The sequence below is a fragment of the Xiphias gladius genome, chromosome 6 (assembly GCF_016859285.1).
Source record: "Xiphias gladius isolate SHS-SW01 ecotype Sanya breed wild chromosome 6, ASM1685928v1, whole genome shotgun sequence".
Classification (NCBI taxonomy): Eukaryota; Metazoa; Chordata; class Actinopteri; order Istiophoriformes; family Xiphiidae; genus Xiphias; species Xiphias gladius.
In genome coordinates this window covers 10,679,994-10,698,743 of record NC_053405.1, presented here as the reverse complement: position 1 = coordinate 10,698,743, position 18,750 = coordinate 10,679,994, and the positions used below count along the sequence as shown (strand labels likewise).

The 18,750-nt window shown below is 40.4% G+C and overlaps 1 protein-coding gene across 3 annotated transcripts in view; it reads right to left on the bottom strand.

The window, feature by feature from the left end:
• Window positions 1–16,799, bottom strand: part of LOC120791056 (cAMP-specific 3',5'-cyclic phosphodiesterase 4D-like) — a 94,907-nt gene extending 78,108 nt beyond the window's left edge. For 2 of the 3 annotated variants that reach the window (XM_040129186.1, XM_040129188.1), the window contains exon 1: window positions 5,893–6,127. In XM_040129186.1, coding sequence (XP_039985120.1) covers window positions 5,893–6,095 — 203 coding nt within the window. In that variant the 5' untranslated portion in view covers window positions 6,096–6,127. Of the gene's footprint in view, window positions 1–5,892; window positions 6,128–9,852; window positions 10,056–16,748 lie in introns of those variants that run through there. The other variant, XM_040129185.1, reaches the window with a different exon arrangement.
• Between the last annotated feature and the right edge of the window lie 1,951 nt (window positions 16,800–18,750).

Sequence of the window (18,750 nt, the reverse complement as noted above, 5' to 3'; positions counted from 1 at the left end):
GGGGCCGATGCCAATTTTTAGCTGAGTACAAAATTCCGATGTCAATATATTGGCCGATATTCTTCATATATATATACATGCAGTGTATGTCAGAGCTATACTGAAAAGGGAAAATGATGAGGTCGTTGTTTATCAACTCTCCAGAAATTTATTTCACTCACTAGTTAGCGACTTACCGTGAAGACATCGCTTGACTCTGCGTTCTCTGCTACATGTGCTGCAGCCAGTGGTGAGAGTATTGTAAACAATGGAGTCAGAGATCGCTTTGCTGGACAAACTATGTGATGACGCCATTTTGTAAACTACCACAAGGACATTTTTCTGCATTATGCTCTGTAAAAAAAAAAAAGGTTTTCATATCATTGCCTACTGGCCAACATATATATATATATATATATATATATATATATATATATATATATAGATACCGATATATCTGTGATAGGCCAATATCATGTATCAGTCCGGCTCTAATTATAATTTCTCATAGCTCCATGTGACATCCTCAAATGTTGCGTTTTGTAAATCCAAATCCCCAAAATTTTCAGTTCATTACCACTGGAGAAGTTGGAACCAGTGGATGTTTGGTATTTTGTTTAATAAATCAAAATAGCTGCTGATTAATTTTCTGTCAATTGACTACTTGACTTACGATTAATCAACTAATCGTTTCAGCTCTAATTAAATACCTGTGAGTATCTTTTCATGTTTGTAATTTTTCTTTAAGAAACAGAGGAACATTTTGTGCGATCCTACAAAATGCTCTGTAACTCAAAATATATACAAATAAATGCACTCATAAGTGAAATCAAGTTTTGTGTTCAAGTTTTGTGTTTAACTATATTGTTCCCACCTTATGGGTGTCCACAGGAGAATTGTAGTTATTAACAAATACACAAATATAAACTTACATCTGCCTATAACTACACTACAGTGTGTAATAAACCATTTATTAAATGTTTATATACGGCTTATAAATGCTAATTACGGCAACTTAAAGGAAAGTGTTACCGCTTGTTCAATCAAATGTCAGCAACTAATGAAAACTCACATATTTTACAAATTACAATTTACCAAAAGGCAAAGCGACATCTTCCCATCACTTGCTTCGTCCAACCAGCAGTTTAAATACTGCGTTTTACTGACCAATTTCACAAAAACATCTTAAATTAATTTTATTTTATTCATTTTATTTTGAAACTAAAGATGGAAGAGGTGGCGTCATAACCTTTCATGTTTTATATAGGGTCTTATGTAAAATTTCCACCCACCTGTAGTTAGGGTGATTTATAACATGGATCTGACTCATCTGGAATGATACACAATCAGAGGGCTTCTAGGACAGAAAAGGAAAGATGCATTCAGAGACGAATCAACAGTGCCAGCGGTGTTGTCGCTGGTGGCCATGAAGCCGGCTGACTCACTGCTCTTACTCCTACCTACAGCTCAACCCCTTTGCATTTCCACCGTCATCATTGGGTGTCGGGCAGTTGGCACAGACGTCCATTCACACTGGCAGGACTCTAGATAGTGTCGGGAACGAACTTGTGTGATATAGTCGAAGTAGCAAGCTGGACATTAAGGGTGAAGGAAGGCCTTGGCTGGGCAGCCGAGGTAATAGGACAGCTTTTCTTTTCTTTTTTTTTTAAATGATCTTTCAACTCTACAGAGGCTGATGTCAGTGAACTCAGACCAGCCATTTGTATTTACTTTTCTAGTTATAATTTGTTTTCACAGAGGAAGCAACACACACTTGCACCCCCCCACCCCCACCCCCACACACACAGACCCCCACACACACACACACACACAGACACACACACACACCCAAACCCACACACACACAGTACCATCTCACTGCAAGATTCTCATTTTCCCTGTCAGTGCATGTACATTCTTCTCTTTTTTTAAGGTTTTCATGCATTTTATTCATGAACTGTGAGGTCTGATAAAGTACATATTCCAATCTTTTTATATTGAATTTTTCTTGAATCTGTATTATCATTACTACATTTCTAAGTGAGACTGTGACCCAAAGGAATATATCCGTCTCACCCACGTATCTTGCGTCTCTTTATTTTTAATCTATTTTTATTCTGTCTCTACTTTCTGATCTTTACCTCGTTGTGATGAATAAAGTGGGTTTTGGCTGTATTCACATTTCACACCTTAAAGCTCCATTTAAATGTCTTACTCATATCTGATCTTTTTGTCTCGAGTGTTAACCTCAGCCCTGATGTGACCTACGTGTGTAAATTTAAAGCAACAAAAAAATGCTTTGTGTTTGACCTGTGAACAGGCATGAACAACTAAAGACAATTAAACCATCTACTGAGACACCTTCACTCACAGAAATTAATCAATTAAAAAGCAGTGGAAGTGTCCATTTATCATAATTTTCTGCTGTGGGATGAAACATAATCCAGATTCATCTAAAGTACATCAATATACACAAACCAAATACTGTACAAGGCACGTTAATGTCATGGTCTCGACACCGATGTACATTCATGCTTGACTGGTACCAAAGTTAAAAAATCCTTTTAAAATCTCGAGTGTAAAAGAAAACTTACAAGTGCACCATTTTGATTATCTTCTCACTGCACTATCGGGGGACAAAATTAGCACTTAAGCGTGTGTGTGAAAAGCCTCCGATGTGAGACGAGCCGTGGCGTTGCTTGTTGACAGCGAGCGTCGTCTGGGGAGGCAAGCTGAAAAGACAGCGGTTTTCATGCCTGTTCGACTATACTGCAGCCAATCACAAAGATTATTATTGTCATTTACATTCAGGATTTTCTCTTTATTTCTTATAGGAAACACACAGACACTGTCCAAATGTGGAAGGTCAGAGTTGGTCGCTAACATATTCTATTGTAGGACACATAAACATGATGGTGCAATGTGAGGATGAGCGGCGATTCCCTCGATTCTCGTTAAGGTGGAAAGAGACTGAACCAGAGTTTTGAACACTAACTCTCTACACAGAAACCTGGATAATAGTGTCCCACAAAATTAGTTTTCACAAAACCCATATTGATAAAATATGTTTTTCACCAAAATCCATGTAACTGTAGCAAATTTTTTTATTTATTTTTTTAAATTTTATAGTTTTTCCTCCTTTTCTCTCTTTTCCTTATTTTCCTTCCTCTCTCTCTTCCAATGTTAAGAGCACATTCTCAATCTCAAAGCAAGGCTGACTGACGCACAAAAAAAATTGTAAAATAACACAAAAAGGATTTGAGGCACAAACGCCGGCCATAAATCCCTCCCCTGGCAGTGTTTGGGTATGAAGAAGTGAGGAATGAAACACTGAAACAGAGAGAGGTCAGAGTGCTTCATCACCCTGATGGATGAGGTTTGCAGAGTAGTTCACTGTTAGCTAAACCATCACTCACACCTCCTCCGTCATCCCTCAAGGTGCAAAGAGCACAGCATAACGCCCAGATAGGCAGCCTCTGCAGCAGACATCCACTCAATCGCGGTGTTATTTCATGGGCTTCTTAATCCAGAACGCCTTGCAGCACGGTACCAGGATTAAAATTACAGCCTTCCTTATTTTGTGACGTGTTTTTAAATCTGATTGATTTCAACAATTAAGAGAATGAATTATTCCGAATTTTCATGTTTTCCGAACTTGCACGAGCAGCTAACTGCATGAAATCGCATAATTTCATGTTTTCCAGGAAATGCAAATCAAACGCCCCAACAATGGCAAGGTTGGTGCTTTCGTCTGCCCACTGAGTTACACGGAACTGTGTAACAGGTCAGCAACAGCATGAAAATTAAAAGTCATGTGAACCTGATCTCTCATTAAGCCCTCTGCCATGCTGACAAAACACATCTAGTGATGGACCGCTCCCGAGGATACAGGTTATTGGGTGCAATTTATGCACAATTTCCTACATAACCACCACCTTCTCAGTGCTTTTCACTGACCATTGAGGGCTAATTGGAGTGTGGGCAAACTGACTAGGGTGACAGGCTCCAAGGAGCCACTGGACAACAGTAGCTGTTCGACACAACACACTTTTGCGGGTCAATCAAGGGAAACTCTGTTGTGCAGACAGGCATTCTTCAAACACACTGAACTCTGTTTGAAATTCGTGTAAACACACCAGAGTTTCCACGGACACCAAACAAACAGATCTTCATAAAATTATGAGCAACGCATCGACAATTTACCAGAGGATGCGATGTCTCCGCTGGAAAAAAATGATGTCTGGGATTTCATTATGAAATTCAACATAATACGAACATGCAGCAGCTTCAACGAGTCACTAGAACACACAGATACAGACTTTAAAGTCTATGTGGTTATGTTAACATCTTTGATCTGACTTGGAAGAAGCAAGGTCCTACTGTGAACAGTAATTCACACCCATTAAATTTATGCATTGGAAAACAGATTCCTCACCAGCTACCGAGTACTATCTGACATCATTTCTATTCTGCCTATTGTGTTAGACTAAACCTCAGAGGAAATCTCAACTTTTGTGGTCCATAATTTATTGCGTTTCCAGAGATCCATCTCAGAAAAAACAGGACACAAAACTCTTTACAGCTTTTAGATTTTCTGGCAGGTGTTAATGAGAGATTTTTTAAAAACTGGAATGATGATTTAGTGACTCAGTATCTGAATATAATGACATTTAAGGGAGCAAATCCAAAACCCCGATAACTGCGCACTGAGTTGGCAGTTTATTCAGTGCACGTAGTTAAAAATAATGCAGTCTAATATAGCAGCCCTGCAATAAATCCTGCCTTCATGAAGGTTATAAAGGTTCCGTTTTTTGCTGATTCAGAGAGGAGTTGATTTAACTTTATGGTCATTTTGGAGGCTGCAGTTTGTGCTGCTGTTGAATTGTATCGTGTTACGTACACGGACAGGGGTTTTTCTATTATGTTGTCCAACCCATACACATCAGTGAGGGTAGTCTGAATAACAGAAACACCTCACCTCTCTCAGAAACACAATACCGTTCAACAGCGGCACACACTGCAGCCTCCAAAATGACCATAAAGTTAAATCAACTCCTCTACAAAACAGTTTTAATGAAAACTGAACAATATAACCTTCACGGAGGAGGATTTATTGCAGGACTGTTGCATTAGACTTCATTAGTTTAACTAGGTGTACCTAATAAACTGCCAACTGAGTGTATGACTCAGTTATTGCAGCCTATCTAATAACTGAGTAATATCTTAACAGTAGATGATTCACTAACCCCCTGACATTCATCATCTATTTATATCAGAATTTTTTTTTTGGTTTTTTGGGGTTTTTTGGTTTTTTTTGGCAGCAACCAACACAGAGGTAGGCGAGACTTTTAGCCATCTCATTACCACAGGCAGCAAAGACTGATGACCCAGGCTACACCTTGTAATGAAAATAACATCACCTACACATTCATTAATCATTGCTCCGCTTCCTCTCCTGGCTTTTAGCGCCACCCAAGCAGGGTGTATATGGAGGTAGACTGCAGAGATCTGGTGGTAAATTACACAGTTTTGTGTGTGGATACTGGCGCAACGGCCTATTTTTCCACAGCCCCAAGTAAAAATAATCCTGTGTTTTTTATTATGCTACTGTAGTTTATGGCTTTATCAAATTCACCTTCCTTTTTATAAAAGTCCATGTAGCCTAATGACAGAAAATGAAACTGTGGGAAACAGTCGTGGTGAGCTACGTCTACTCATTCTTCAGTTGTTTTACCACATAACGGCCTGTCAGCCATCAGTCACTGCTCGAGTCGCCCCGTTGAGTCTGTTCGAGCCTAAGTTTTGGACTTTTTCTCCATATACCCGACGCTTTAGAAAAGCTGACTTGGAGTCAACAATGAAGCCGATTTAACCTGCGTTGAGTTTAGATACTTCGGGGAGGGGGGAGGTTACCGTTTCAGCGAGGTGGGCCAGGACATGCGGGGTTTCTTCAGCCCGGGTCGCAGCTTCTCCAGGGTCCGGTTGCGGCACAGGTAGCGCTCGGTGTCCGAGTTGAAGCGCTGTTTGATCCGTATGTGAGTCCTGGGCTGCCGCCACAGATGTTTGGGCGGCTTGGCGAGCCTTGCTCCTTCTCTGCTCAGCGTGGCACACTCCATTGTCCGCCCTGGTGGTTTTCTCTTCCCGTGAACTGGAACGGTGGAAGTAGGGAGCAAGCAGGGGAGGCTTGGAGAGCGGGCTGTCTGCGAGTTCGAGGAGGAAACCCTGCGCCGTTAGCGGACAGAGAGCGGCATGGTGGTGCGAAGCTGTCCAAGAGCCGGAGTGCTGAAACGACTCCCCTCGGTCAATAACACCTCTCCCTCTCTCTCTCTCTCTCTCTCCTCTTCCCTCTGCTCTGTTTATCCCTCCTTAAATTGCTCTCTCTGCCCCATCCCTCGCTCTCCGTTTTCACCTTTGACTGCGCTCCTCCCGGTCGGTTTCCCTCCTGCCTTCTCCATCTGTCTCTACCCTCGTGGTCAAACTGCAATCATCAATCCACTCATCAGCATTAAACAGAAATCAACACTATTGATTTCATTGGGGGGGGTCGTCTCTACCGTCATTACTCAGTTATACACCATCGCTTGACTAATCTTTCATGTCATTTATCAAAACAAAAAAAATCCAAAAATTCACTCTCAAATGTGAGTATTTCTGCCCCCCCGTTTTATTTTATTGTAAACTGAGTGTCTTCGGGACAAACCAAGGAAGTTGCATGCATCATCCAACAGCTCTGGGAAACTGTGATGGTGTTTTCCTCAGTTTTCTGACCGTTCAGTTCGATTTAATCTTTATTCACCGGGATGCGTCATTCACTATCAATCAATTCCGCTTTTTGTCTCTCTCTGTAGTCATTTTGAGTATCTTCATAGTTGTTCGGAGCGGTTGTTTTCAGTCTCTTTGTGGTTGTTTTGCGTCTTTACGTCGGCATTTGATTTGAAGAAATGTTAACCGTCACCTCGAACGGAGGCTCTGGGCCCCCTGACCCTTCGGGCCCCCGGGCCTGTGTCCGGCAGGCCCATTCAGTGATCCATCCATGAGTTCAGGGTAAATATACTAAAGACAAACAGTGAAGCACTTAAACTATATCAAACAGTCGTCATGATCTGCACAGTCTGATGATGATCATGTGTACCAGTGTCCAGACCTCAGTTTATGTTTGAAAGCCTGTTGGCTAGTTTATGCCCTTGACCTGCCTGATTGATTTTAGATATTGACACCTTACTATTGAACTGAAGGCTACTCTAAAATGCTGCATTCGTGCATCCCCAAAGTCATGCCGACCTCGTGTCCCCATTAGCGGCTGATAATGGAGACATTTTTAACATTTCTGTCACGCATTGAAGGGCAATGACATTTTGTAGACTATGGCGGGATTAATCGTAAAAAGGATCAGAAACAGATTCGTCAACAATGAAAAGAATTGTTAGTTGCAGCCCTGATTGTAAACTGTTTTATTAGGTTTGTCTGAGCCTTTTTTTGTCACAGGTTTTGTATCTAACTATGGGAAAAAATGATTGATTAATTACTTAATTAATTAATTGTAACTGTAGTTATGTTTAGTTTTCATGGATTTAGGCCATTTTTGGTAAAGATTATGGTAACATATGGTCAACATAGACATACGTTAATGTCCAGGACTCTGTACTTTTTCCTACAGCAGGGGCCTACTGGGCACAGGCCCAGGGGCCAAAGGGTGCAGAGTGCCACTGGACCAGAGCCTCTGTATGAAGGGACTGTTAACATTTCTTCTCAGACAGTCAATCAAATTACCACAGAGACACAAAATAGCAAAAACAGACACAAATCAACCACAAAGAGTCTCTTTCATTCTGTGGGCCTTGCTCTTATGTAGGAGGGGCGGGGAGCTTTTTACATGTCTTTGCCCAGGGACCCATTGGCTCATAATCCGTCCATGGCTGCTTTGCCTTATATTCAAATAAATTATGTTTCATTAGCGTGACAGGAAAGCAACATTGGCTAGTTCAAATTACTGGATGTCACCAAACCCACTTGTGTTTACCAGCCTGAGGGAAAAATATCTGGGCTATATCATTAGCTAACGAGTTGTTTATCCAAAAAGGGTTTTTACTCTGAAAAACAAATATAGCATTATTATGTTATAGAGTTCACCCCTCTATCATTAATGTCTGGACAGCACACACAAGTGTTTCAGCATGAAAATGGTCAACGTTTATGTCCAGAGAGAAAGAAGAGATGCAGTCGTGTAGATGCTAAAGAGACAGGGAAAGACAGAGACACACACACACACACACACACACACACACACACACACACACACACACACACACACACACACACACACACACACACACACACACACACGCACACACACACACACACACACATCTACCTCTGACCTTACAGTGACAAGCCTCTTCCTGTTGCTGCAATTACCAGGCATTTTTTAAAGGGAAGGAGGGTGTTGCCTTCACTGTCACTCTAAAAGTTTAAGTTGATCAGACAGAAACCCTGCAGTTTCCCCGGTGTCCACATGAACTGAACCAAACACTGAGATACAAGAAAGAGACTCAGAGCTAATGAGCTGAGGTAATGCTGCCCACTGACCTTGGAGACAGAAAGAAAGACAGAAAGACAGAAATATAATTATTGGATTTTCAGATGACTGATCAACTGAATATCCTGCCAAATGCTGAAGTGTTGAGCTGGATACACATTATTTGCCTTCGCCAAACAGCCCAACAGATGTTCCAAATCAAAACGAAACAAACCACAAAAACAACACTCAAGATGAAGAATTACAACAACCACATTTTTTTCAAAAAAAAAGAAAAAAAAAAGTGCTGCATGAACTTCAACAGGCAGCATTTTTGCCTAAAGCATGATTCTCTGAACATAAACTTCTCACAAGATACTTGAACAGAAACCTTCACTGTAATGGGTTAGGCTCTCAAATAATGTGGGAGTGGTGCCACCAGTATTATAAAAACATAAGAAACAACAACATGAACGCTTAATGTCCATAATATGTACAGAATTTTTACCATTGTGCACTATTTAAAAAACACACACACACACACTCAAAAACAGTGATACAAAGCTGCTTTCATTAAAAAAAAAAAAAAATCACACTAGCTCCCAATTGAAAAGATCAATTTGAAGCAAAGGAGGACAATAAAGAAACGAAGAATATGTCTACAGACCACTAGTTAAAGCACTGTATGAAACAGTATTGTCATAGAAAAACAAAAACTGACCAACCCATCCATCTCTCACATTTAATTTTTAACATTCACCACCAGGTGGTTTCTCATCACACCGTACCACTGAAAGCCCTTATCACTGACAGACGACCAGTTTAGTCCTAATCAAGCTACAAACAGCCCCATCTACACACCACATCAAGGTCGTTTAGCAAAGATCAGCCCTTTAAAAACATAACTCGGGGTCCACCAGCCCTCAGCCCTTGCAACCTGTTAGGCCTCGTGAACCATGTGGCAAATTTAGCCTGAACAAATAAAATGTTCATCGCTTTTTTTCCTCTGGCCCGCACATGGGCTGAGTACATGGGCCCCAGTATGTACAGCCCCGCAGAGAAACACACTCCCGTATTCCCAAAGACAGCAGACAGTAACGACAGTAAAGATAACATAGGATGGCATTCAGCAAATACATGATGTACGGCCTGAGGCAAAACACAAAACTATCCCCCACAATAGAGGATCCAGTTTAGACATAAAAACATTTGCTGACCAGGACCCCATGTAACAACCTCCGATGAAGATCCCCTGACCTCCTGGGAAGAGGGTGCATATGCAGCACTGTAAGGAATAAGTAAAGAAAGACAGAAAGAAAGAAAAAAGACAGAAAGGAATATGTATGTGTGTCACTGACCGGTGCTCATCGTGGCTGGCCAACGCCCTGCTGTACAGCACTTCTAGTTGGTCCAGCGGCAGGCCCTGTGATGCAGACAGCCGTCGGGTGTAACATGGGTGCTCCTGGCAGGAGTGCCGTCTCCACAGTGGAGGCAGCAGCAGCGGGCCAGAGAAACGCCGTCGCACAAGCTGTTGGACCACAGGGAGAGATTCCCGACGACCCTGCACCGCAAGAGAAGTGGGGGAAGAACATGAGAGGTGCTTCGAAAATATTTTGGCCACCTGCTTTATATCATGGAAGGTAGACTAAATATCAGAAACAACAATAAAATTCAAATATAATGTACATGTACAGCTTTTTTGCTCCTTCCCTGCTTGACCAACCTTACACAATGTTCTGTTCATATCATACGACCGCCACCGAGTACATTGTGCACTTTATCATTTAAATTAAGCAAACAGTATCACAAATTACTCAAAGCTCCATAAATAAAACATCAGAGATGATGCAGAAATTATGAAATATCATCTAATCAGTTGCAATTACCATATGTTTGCAAAACATCACTGTTGATGCATGAATATATTATGTATACATACATAATTTAATAGTCCTGCCATAACAAACTAAATGATGAAATTATTTCACTTTCTCAATTAGAAAATAGTTCAACAAATAAACTTAGTGAATCAATAATGAATCAACATTTATTAGTGCAGGGACATGTGGCATCTGCCTGATCTGCCCCGTGGCTACTGCAGGCATGGAACAAACACTTTGAAGTGTTTACTAAGTAAGTAGTTTGTCTTCTTCCCTGACCATGAAATTGGCTTTTTTTCCTTGTTCTCCTTGCAAATCCATTTAATATCCGCAGATGCAGAGTAATGGATAGCGGTGCTGAAAGATGACAGGTGGAGGAACAGCAGCTTTGTCTGGTTGACAAGCAAGAGTATGGTGTATCCAGAGTGTGAGTCTGCCTGTGCATTTGCGTGTATGTGTGGTGTGTGTTTGAGCAAACCGCACATTTCCCTTCCCTGGTGCTGTAAAGCATCAAAAATGAAACATGACTGACAGACCTGCCGTCTACACACCCGTCATTTCAGACAGCCTTTGTCTCCTCGCTATTGGATATCGATCCCACTTTTTTCCTGTGGATCTAAAGATTTTGAAAGATTTGCTTTTCTCCACCTCTTGTACCTTTGGTTATTTTCTCCCGGTCAATACAAACGAAGGATTTTAACCCGAGCATTGCATATAATGCTCCACAAACTTGAATCACTGACATGGAATGGCTGCATCTAAGGGCTGGGTTATGCGCGAACATAAGCAGTTTGTACGAAATGTTGCTCGACCTAGTTGGAAATCTAAAGTGTTTATACCTGATTCGAATTCAGACACTCAAACATGGGGTTTAAATCTCGCCGTCATACAGAGAGGGGAGAGGCGATACTGTTTAAATAGGGGGATGATGGTGCACCTTTTCAGACTGTCTCTCCTGGTAAACATGCATAGGTGGAAAGGCGCGGGGGGAGGGCGCTTTCAAAGCTATTCAACCATCTGACAAGCACATCTGATAAAACACACTGGCATCCAGGCAGACCTGGTGCTGCATCTAAAATATGGTCTAATATGATTGTACTGTCCAAGAATTGAGTATACAAATTTCCTATGTATCTGATGTCAGTTGAGCAGGATTTATACTTGTGTTTGTTGAACGAACGACAAAGTGGACCTTGAGTTGAGATTGTTTTGTCAGCTGCTGTCTCTCGAAAATGAAGCTCATCTTCTAAGCCCAGATGGACGAGAAAGTGCCAAGAGTAATGGAAAGTTTGAACATCTATTGTTCCATCTGCCTCGTCTCCTGAAGAAGTCTGCGTGATAAGGGCGAACGCGCTAGAACAAATGGACCTTGAGTTGTGGCCAAGAAATAATGTCAAGCTCAACATCAAGCAAGTTGAAGAATGGAAAGACTCCTTTTCAGTAACAGCAGTTTATTTAATTCATTCCGTGCTTTACTTTCTCTCTGCTGCTACTGTATAATGACTCACACAGAGATCAATTAACTTTCATGTAATTTTATTCAAACCTCACTTGGATGTGAAATCATCTGATGAGTAGTGTTGATGCCCACTAGTCAGTATTGTTCAGATTGCACTCACACTCACAGAGAATTCACTTTCTGGGGAAATCAGGTTTCTATAATCCCCTGCCCGGACTACAGAAACCAGGTTTCTTGTTTATATGATGTTTAAAAAACAAACAAACAAAAAAAACAAATCGAGCTTTTTAGAGAAAGCCAACTTTAACCCGGTTACTTAAGTGTATCTAACACACTGCTGGCTTTTGGGTCAACACATATTAATATCCCAACCTGGATGAGGTAACTAATTTACTCTTTCATTCTTTGGTGGCTGTGGCTCAGGAGGTAGCATTGGTCATCCACTAACCACCAACCACCACCTTCACTGAACTCCAATTTGCTCCCTTGCACGATAGCTCCGCCGCCATCAGTATGTAAATAGGTGAATGACAAATGGCAAATTATAAAACAACTTGTCCATTAAGGTAGAAAAGTGCTATATAAGTGCAATCATTACAATTAAAACTGCTTACTGTGGCACAGAAAGATCTTTAATTTTGGTTTGTAGTGTCACTGACTCGTGTCAAAACACAACATTTCAGCCAGTAATACCATCATTATTGGGCCACAAGCAGTTTCCTACATATATCCAGTACACTGCTGATTCTCAAGCACTCATACTGATCTGATATTTTCCCTCCAAAGCTGACGTTTTGGAGGTATGGAATTTTCACCTGAACAGCGCATTACAACTTCATTTACAACATTTTTCTTTTTTTTTTTGCTTGTTTGTTTTTAGCTGAACGACACATTTTCCCCCAGCTTATGAGCAGCAGAGAGGTAGCAGCTGGTGGTTGTGTTATCACCTGACTGATCTCCGGCATGCCACACACAGGAAGCGAGAAGAAGATAGATGCATTAAAGCTAGCATGTGACGGCAGATTCTCATCAGTCCTCTGCCTCTAAAAACTGAAGAGCTGATGGCACTCGTCCTCGCCACACGTTTTTCCATTTATCAAGAATACTGCGCTTGTATCAATGTTTATGACTCAAACTCTCTCCTGAAACTCTTTACATATTTTCAGCACAGTGTGGAAGGACACAGTGGGAATAAAGCCTCAAACTTCAACTGTACTGGGGCTCAAGTCACTGAGTAATGGCCCATCACAGCTCACTTCAGTACACGAATGTGTAACGTAACAATAACCTCAATACAACACAGTCATTACTCAAACCTGAAACTATTCTGTAACAGCATTTGATTCTGGTGTACTTTTCTGCTACTAAGGGTGTAAAAAATTGTCTCCATGCCTCTTCTATCACCAGTTTCCCCGTGTATGATTACTGAGTGCTGGTGTAAATTGGCAGTCCTATAACTAACCCTTTCCTTGTTAATACTTAGGGACTGGGACCTAAACCTGATGTTAACTATTGATGTTTTAGGTCACTAAAACATTTCCTACTATAAAACTCAACTTAATTTATTTATTAGTTGTGTGAGTGACTAATGCGTTTCACATTTCACAATGTGAAACATGTTCGCTCCCAAACTTGGTGCCATGGTAGCAGTGTGAATCCATGGAAGGCAGTGTTCTTCTGTTGGTTGTTCAGCCCAATACTCTTTGGTCCAGACCAAAATATATCAATAATTATTGAATGGACTGGCATGAGATTTTGTACAGACATTCATGGGCCTCAAGAGGATAAATCTTACTGATTTTGGTTATCCCCTAAATTTTCATCTAGTGCCATCATCAGGTCAAAATTTCAAGTTGTCCTTTACTTTGGTGACGGACTAGATCCTTGCAGAACTGATGACATTCCCATCAGCCTCTGCTGTACTCTGTGTTTAGTGCTAATTAGCAAATGTTAGCATGCTAACACACTAAACTAAGATGGTAAACAAGGTAAAAAAAAACTATACCTATAACATCAATTAGTATAAATTTGGAACGATGAACTGCTATTATTGCCTACTCAATATTTCTTCACAGTAAAAACCTTTAACCAGCAAAAAATCGGGAGGCTTTTACTGTGAAGCAGCTGCAAAAAGTGTCAACTTAGTCACCAAGGCTGGCTGCTAATTCCTTACTCAACATACTTTGGAAATTTTTCAGTGCTTTGCAGCTGCAAAGCAATTTCATCCAAGTATTGAAAAAATAATCCTTAAATTTCAAATGATGTTAGTTTGTCCAATTACTTTCGAGCCTCTGAAATGAGGAAATATGTATAAAAATGGCAGTAATACCCAAAGGGTTTTTGTGCTATTTTTTTAAACCCTTGAATTAAAGCTGAAAGTCTACACTCCAATCACATTCTGATGGCTTTTTATCAAATCCATTGTGGTGGTGTACAGAGGCAGGATTACGAAAATTGTGTCACTGTCCAAAATACTTATGGACCCGATTGTGTATTTCCCTTCACACACACACACACACACACTCTGAGAAAAGCTCTGTATGTTAACAGTTTGATGATGTAATCAGAGATGATAGGAGCATTTCATCAGGATGCGTTGATCCTTCATAAACTCATGAGACCAATCAAAGCCGCCGCTGTTTTCCTAATCGGTAAATAAATATTAATACATCATAATAGTGAGGTCGCTAATCTGGATAAACCGTCGCACTGCGTGGTTGATGTGTGATATGTTTGAGTGTATTACAGCAGACAGCCTAGAAAAAAGCCTGTTCCTCTGTTGCAAAGTTATAACATTCACCTGCATGTATAATGACGCCCTAGAGCGCAAAGAGTATGATTAGCATCGCACCATAAATAGAACCAGTCTCCAATCAACCATGTCCTTCTCACCCCACCCTGCCTCTCTGTGGGTGTGTGTGCTGTGATTAACTCTGCAGGCAGGCAGAATCTGAATGTTTTCATGATAGATGGAATTTTACAAAGAGCACTCAAAAAGTTAACTTAAATAGCAGCCAGGGGGTAAAAATTGTGGGGGTTCATGGTTCCATTTGTCAGCTCAGTTTCCTAAACTTGTCTGAGATGATAAATATAAGGGCGAGAACCAGAAACCACCAGTCAGAAGTCAAGAGTAAAGCAACTTTCTTTCAGCTGTCACATTTAAACTGATTTTTTTGCAGTAGTAAGAGAAGCTTTAGGTGCTAAAAGTAAAGCGATGATTTTTTAAAGGTACTTGGCAGGTACGTTGTTCCAAGCATCTTAGAGAACTTGCCACAGTTCTTCTGCGGATGTAAGCTGTCTCAGTGTCTTCTGTCTCTTCATGTAATCCCAGACTGACTCCATGGTGTTGAGATCAGGGCTCTGTCGGGGCCAGACCACCTTTTGCAGGACTCCTTGTTCTTCTTGTCACTGAAGATGGCTCTTTATGACTCTGGCTGTTCGTTTGGGGTCATTTTCATGATGCAGAATGAATCAGAGGCCAATCAGACGCCTCTCTGGTGCTCTTGTGTGATGGATAAGAATCTAAAAAAAACCTAAAGTATGAAGTGCCTAAAATTTTTGCACAGTACTGCAATTCCAACCTTTTTTGTATTCATGATTTATACCTCCATAAAGTATTTTGGGGTAAATATACTCTAAATTTACTTCTAATGAGTGGCAATAAGGCATTAACACTGAGGCCATGTGCATAAAAGTAAAATGCAGCTTTGTCTCTCGGATTTCAACATTTATCAGGGTTTGTTTTCACTGAGAGTGCATCTTCATAATGGTTTTTTTGCAGGGACAGTGAAAAATAAGCTTTTTTTTTATTACACTGACTTCAGAGCACTGATTTGTGATTAACTGTGTAAGGTCAAAGCTTGTGCTTTTATACATTTTTTCGTGTATAGAGCAATTTTGAAAATGCTTCTGTGGATGGGGGTTACTTTAAAAAAAAAACATAAATCTATAGTAGTAATACTAGTTTAACCTGCAAAACTTGACTTTTTTGGCATTTGGGGGCAGAAACAAGTTGTGAACACAACACTCACATATCATTGCCTTTTAAGTTGACATGGTGAAGTTAAAAAGTTGCTTATTTACACACTCAGCAGTTACCGAGCAACATTATCATTCATTTGGAGTTGAGTTTCTGGCCACTTGTTGAACGTAAGTCCAATATTCACTCTCTTTAGTCTCAACCAATTCCTGCGATAAATATCTTCCAAGTTACTACTAATAAATCACACTGGCAAAAAAAAAAAAAAAATCCAGTTCAATTAGCTTCTAATTTGTAGAGTTGTGGATTTTATAGTAAACATATTAATAACACAATTTAAACCAGCCTCCATTTGATAAGGTTATTATCTGAGCATGACCTGTTTGTGGGGAGTCCTGTTGGTAACTTTCCAGAGAAGCTGAATGCACGACTGTAACTGTTGGACCTTCTATGGTAAGAGTTGTTTAAGATTCATAATCACCAATATGTCCTTGAAAATGCAAGTACACCGTAGTTGCCATATCTACTTGACAAACTTACCAGAACAGTTCATGAAGCAAGCTCACCCTTCTGTGTAAAAGAATAATGAAGGCATTTTAAGACGCTTCTAGCTTTTCAACAAACCACAACTGAAGTGACTCTGTTCATTTTCTTGTGTGTGTGTGTGTGTGTCCCTTGTGTCTTCATTAACTGTGGACAAGGCCTGAAGTAAAGATAAAACTTTTTACAGCCGTGAGCTAATCCAAGTTCAAACGCAGTTATCATCTGACAGAGAGACTTGACGTGACGCACAGCTGCAGCATCACACTGAGGTTTTCGATCTTACGTACAACTTATCACCACAGTAAATTACAGACTTGATAAGGCGAAATGGGTGGGTGGGTGTGTGTGTGTGTGTGTGTGTGTGTAAGAGGGGAAGCCATGAGTCTTATTTACCTCAAGCCAAGACATTGATGTTGGTTAGTTGTTGCAGCAGAATGATGGCAACTGAAACAAAGACAAAACAACAAAGAGAGGTGACTTTAAAAGGACATTCCTCACAGTAATACAGCGTTTTTCAAACGGCATTACTACAAGTTGGACACTGTGTAGTGTATGAATAGAACAGGTTCAGCTTTAAAGGGAAATAAAAGAGACTAACACTGTCTCAGAGGACAAGATGAAGAGAAACGTTGTGTTTTTCTTGACTAAAATATGAATCATCCATCACTTCATTATCTGCAGAGATTTCTGGCATTTAAAACCATTTTTTCTACCCAAATCGGAATCCCTTTATGCCTTTACTTTGACCAGCTGATGGTTTGCACTTCTACATCACGTTAAACATGAGGCAAAATACAGAATAAGCATAAGAAGAAATTAGAATATAGGTCTCAAAAACATTAATGACTAGGACTCATCTATAATTTATTCATATGACTCATCACCACCACCTGGCATTACCATGTGCTGAGTGATGGAGGATGGATCTATGAGCGTGCCAGAGGCAACACAAAGGCTAACAAGCCTTTCTATCAAGACAGAAAAGAACTTGATAAAGTACTTTTATGACCACACAAATTGGTAAAGTGTGTTGTCTTTCAAGCCAAATTAAATTACGAGACATGGACATTTTTTCAGGCTCGGAAAAAAGCAGTTTGTAATGCAGGTTTTCTGTTAAAACAATAATGAATAAATCCTTGTGACGTTATCCTACAGTTTTAAAAGAGCAAATTGAACTTCATGTGTGAAAACAGTGGAGTGCTCCTTTAATGCACAATTCCTTCCCTCCTCCCCCAGAATTCTTTGCGCTGATATATTAAGACTTCACTGGATATTTCTGTTTGTGTCTCCACTTTCATTCGATCATTCTACTCTGTAGTCCAGATCTGACTTTGTTTCTGTCAGTTACAACCTTCTGTAGCTCAAGGGGACAAGACATGAGGAGCCGAACCACAGATTTGTGTACGAGGAGTCAGTTTCATCAATTTGATCTGTTGTAATTCCTGCTATTACTCAGCAGGAGTCAATGAAGGCCGTGGATTGTTAAACTTCCCTTTAGGCCAAAATAGTCCATTCAATCTACCAATTCATTTTTTTTTTTGCACAAACATAATACAACACAACATAGAAACTTTCACAACAAACTTTTTATTCACATTTACCATCCAAAACTGTCAACTACTGCGGATCAATTGATTAGACATTCAGTGTAAAACAAAAATATGTATATAAAATTATGATTTTATTATGATTTATTATGATTATGATATATTATGATTTTAATGTGAATCCCAATCAATACTCACTGCCCCCCTCTGCCACTGTAAGGTCTGCAAAAAACACAACTCGCTGTTGTTTCTGACAGTGACACAAGATCCACAGCGGGATGTATAAATGATGCTTGCATACGCTGGTTCCCGCACATAAACTGGCACAGACAAAGGAACATGGTGAGAATATGTTTGAGTATGCTCATACACACTTGAGACTGTACTTACACACAGTTTTTTCTAGAGGGAGCTGAGTCTGATGTAGCGAGGTGCAAATGAAAAATCCGGGGAGGGGCTCTCACGCGCAACATTATTCTTTTAAGTTTTAGATAAATTCGCTGAGCTCATACGAGCGGGTTTCCATGGATGGTTTTACACTGAAGCTGCAGAAATAGACGGCAGTCATAAGGCAAGAAAGTTCGCAACGTTACTGTGTGTTTAAGGCTATGCTCAGTACGCCTAGCTAAAGTTAATACGGTCTAATACAACAGCCCTGCGACAAATCCTACCCTCATGAAGGTTATAGTGCTCAGTTTTTGTTTAAGCTGTTTTAGAGAGCTTTATGGTTTTTTTGGAGGTTGTTTATGGTGTTGCTGAATTAAAATGGGTTATACTGGGAGGGGTTTCTAAAATTTTGTCCCATTTACAGTAAACCACTAAGAGCAGACTGTTGTTTTCATTTTTAT